General features: G+C 60.0%; 1 protein-coding gene across 1 annotated transcript in view; it reads right to left on the bottom strand.

Annotated features, from left to right (window-relative positions):
• Positions 1-3385, bottom strand: part of OBSL1 (obscurin like 1) — a 17066-nt gene that overhangs the window by 9734 nt on the left and 3947 nt on the right. Inside the window, 5 exon segments of the mRNA XM_017727027.1 lie at positions 1537-1809; positions 1938-2213; positions 2310-2588; positions 2672-2977; positions 3320-3383. Coding sequence (XP_017582516.1) covers positions 1537-1809; positions 1938-2213; positions 2310-2588; positions 2672-2977; positions 3320-3383 — 1198 coding nt within the window.

Raw genomic sequence — 3385 nt, 5'->3', positions numbered from 1 at the left:
ACAACAGTGTTTTGTGATCCAGATGGGACTGGTGGACCTGGACACCTCCAGTCACAGAATCCCAGGATGGGTGAGATTGGAAGGGACCCCAGTCCCCCCCCCCGCCCCCCCCCCCCCCCCCCTGCCTCTCTCCCTGGACCTGCTAAAAGCAATCACGTTGCTGAAGTGCAGCTGGAGATGTTGAGCAGCACTGAAGTGAAAGGATAATGTGCCAGCCCTCAGCGGGCAGCACTGCTCTGGCCTCAGCCTCTCACCAGTTCTGAGGGAGGTCCAGTGCTCAACAGCTGCTGGAAAACCCAGAGACGCGTTGGGATGGCCGAGCTTGAGGCAGACGGGCTCTATGCCACAACAGCCCCATGGGGGATAGCTGGGATGCCTCAGGGAAACCCCTAGCGTGCCACAGCAGTACTTGACTGCAGCAGCCAGCCTGGCACTTGTGCCAGAGAGGTGTCAGCCTGAGCCTCCTGGCACCCACCCCCAGCCCTGCCAGTGACACTGATGTCCAAATCCAGATTGAGCCAAGACAGCTAAGACCCTTCTGTCAAAGTGATGCAAAGCTGCTCAGCCAAAAGGCTGAGCTTCAGCAGATGGTGTTCCCTCTCCCACCCTAGGGAAGCAGAGCTCTCCATGCCTTGCACTCCTGCAGGGCACACAATGACTCCTGCCTCTGCCCAAAGCCCACACTGCCTGTCCTTCCCACCGGCAGTTTTGCCTTCATCTCACTAAAACCCCTCCCTTCCTCACCCTCCTATCAGTCACCACTCCACTGATTCTTCAACATCTCTTAGCAGTCATCCTATCTTCACTCCTACATCCTTGGCCATCAGCTTTGGCCCTTTGCCATGTGTTAACACCACAGTGAGACTTTACCACTGGGGTCACACAACCTTTTAACTGGGCTTTAGCTTTGCCCCGGTCGCCTTCCTGTGGTTGTGGGATGTGGATTTTGGGGCCAGCAAGGGGAAGCCTTTCACTAGCTTTCAGCTTTCATTACCCTCTGCCAGCCAGCGATGCCAGCAACTGCTCCACAGCTGAGGCGGCCGCCACAGGATGCTTTGTCCTGCTCCCACCCAGTGAACACCTCCCAGCCATTGGTCTCCAGGCAACTGCTAATTTTCAGGTCAGCAATTAACGCTGTCCATCAGAGCAACGACCAGCTGTGAGTCACCCCACGCTGGGTGCTGAGCCCACTATTTTTAGGACCTTGGAGGAGGGCTTGGTTACTAGCTGTGGCAGAGGTCCGGCAAACACCCTGGTGTGCAGGTGCTGGGTGCTCTCGTGTGCTCTAGTGTTTTGGACAGGCAGAGTGAGCTGTTCCCTCCGGCAGCCAGTCTGAGTGGTTTTAAGCACAAGAGCTGCCACAAGGACCCCAACTGACCAACCAACCAAACTGCTGGTGAGTACCCGTCAAAAGCATGTCTGACAAGTATCCCATTGCAGCAACAGCAATACTGACAGCAGCACATGCATTGTGGCACCCTTCACCACCAAAGAAAGCCCCTTGAGACCCTACCAGCCCTCCTGCATCACACCCACCTGCCACAGTGATGGTGTAGAAGGCAGAGTCCCCACCAGCATCGCAGACGAACTCCCCCGTGTCCTGTGGCCGGGCGCAGGGCAGCACCAGCTTGCACCGTGGTCCCTCCTGCTTGAGCACCAGGCTCTCGCTCACCTCCACCTCCTCTCCATCCTTGTACCAGCGCACTGGGGCTGCCAGGCGGGACAGCTGGCACCACAGCTCCACATGCTGCCCGGCCACATAGGTGTGGAGGGCTTCCTCATTGGAGCTGACGATCCTCACCGGCACCTCTGCCAGGGATAATGTGGGCCTCAGCATGACTGGCTGCAGCTTTCAGCCACACGATGGGAGCAAGAAGCAGGGCAGGAGCACTATCGGGAGGTAGGGGTCAGGCTCCCACACACAGTCCCCAGCTCACCGGTCACGGTCACCACAAAGCTCACAGCATCATCGCCAGTGTCACAGGTGTACACACCAGTGTCCGAGAGACACGCTGAGCGGAGGAGCAGCCTCCGCACACAGCCTTCTGCCTGCACTGCGATAACATCATCCAGGGGCACAGCCTTGCCATCCTTCAGCCAGCACACAGGGGCATCTGGGGCGGACACCTGGCATTCCAGCAGCACAGGCATCCCTGCTGGCACTTTCCGGAGCCGCTCGGCCTCAGACACTGGGGCGATGCGGACCTGTGGGGCTGCGAGACATTGCGGAGGGGTGAGAAGCATCCTCCAGCATAACAGTCCCTGCTGCTGGGGTCCTGGTAGAGCCCCAGGGTGAGTGCCCTGATCACCTTGCACATGCAGGGTGGCTGAGTCCCGCACACCACCGGACACGAAGGTGACCTGGGCCCCACTGTCAACCAGTCGCGCTCCTCGGATCAGCAGCGAGTGCTCTGTCCCACGGTGCTGTACACTGCACCGGCCGCCCGCATCTTCCTCCTCACCCAGCCTGGCACCGTTGAGGAACCAGGAGCCGTGCACCGCGGCTGACAGCTCCAGGGAGAACTTCGCATCCTCGCTGTCCCACACCCACGCATCCTGAAGACCCCTCTCCAGACGAGCTGCTGGGGCTGGAGCACAGCTGGACTGAGCCCCAGTGGCACTGACAACCAGCACACTGTGGCACGACATCCCAGCTTGCCTGTCTCCTCACCAAGATGCACAGATCCAGGGAACTCCACAGGGCTGCTCCTGCCATGCTTGTTGGCGGCAGAGATGCGGAAGCAGTAGTCGGCCTCGCGAGGCACGCTGTCGCCCAGCACCCGCACGCAGCTGGGCAGGTCGGTGGCAAGGCACTGCACCCACTCCCCCCCCGCTGCCTCCCGCCGCTCCAGCAGGTAGCGGCTGGCAGGGCGCAGGTGGGCATCCGGCGCGGGACACCAGGTCAGCAGAGCTGTGTTGCTCTCCACCACGCTCATCTCAGCTGCCACCGGTGCGCTCGGAGGGTCGTGCTTCACACCTGCAAGTCACAGCCCAGTTTGCCTGCTTGGGGATGGCAGTGAGGCCCCAGGTGGGGTGGCAGAAGGGCTGAAGGGGCTACACAGCCTGTTTCTTTGGGGATTCTCTCTCTGATGGAGAGGATGGTCTTGCTCCCATGTAGCATGCTGCTGGCTACAGGGGTTTGTGAGTGCCAGTGAGACTGGGATCCTGGAGCCCAGGGGCTAAAAGCCCCCTTTCCAGAAAACACATTGCAGCATCGCATCCCCAGCATATTGAGTGCCCATTCCATCTCCCCTTCTGTATCACCCCCCACTAATGGGCAGGAGAGAGGACACAGGGCCCCTTCAAGCCTGAAGCTTACACTTGATTCGGAGCTGGGAGGATGTCTGTGACTCCCCAACAGTGAAGGAGATGATGCCCGCGTCCT

Source organism: Corvus brachyrhynchos, unplaced genomic scaffold (genome assembly GCF_000691975.1).
Source record: "Corvus brachyrhynchos isolate BGI_N302 unplaced genomic scaffold, ASM69197v1 scaffold490, whole genome shotgun sequence".
In the NCBI taxonomy this organism is placed as follows: domain Eukaryota; kingdom Metazoa; phylum Chordata; class Aves; order Passeriformes; family Corvidae; genus Corvus; species Corvus brachyrhynchos.
Note: the sequence above shows the minus strand (reverse complement) of the source record. Positions and strands in the feature narration are given on the sequence as shown.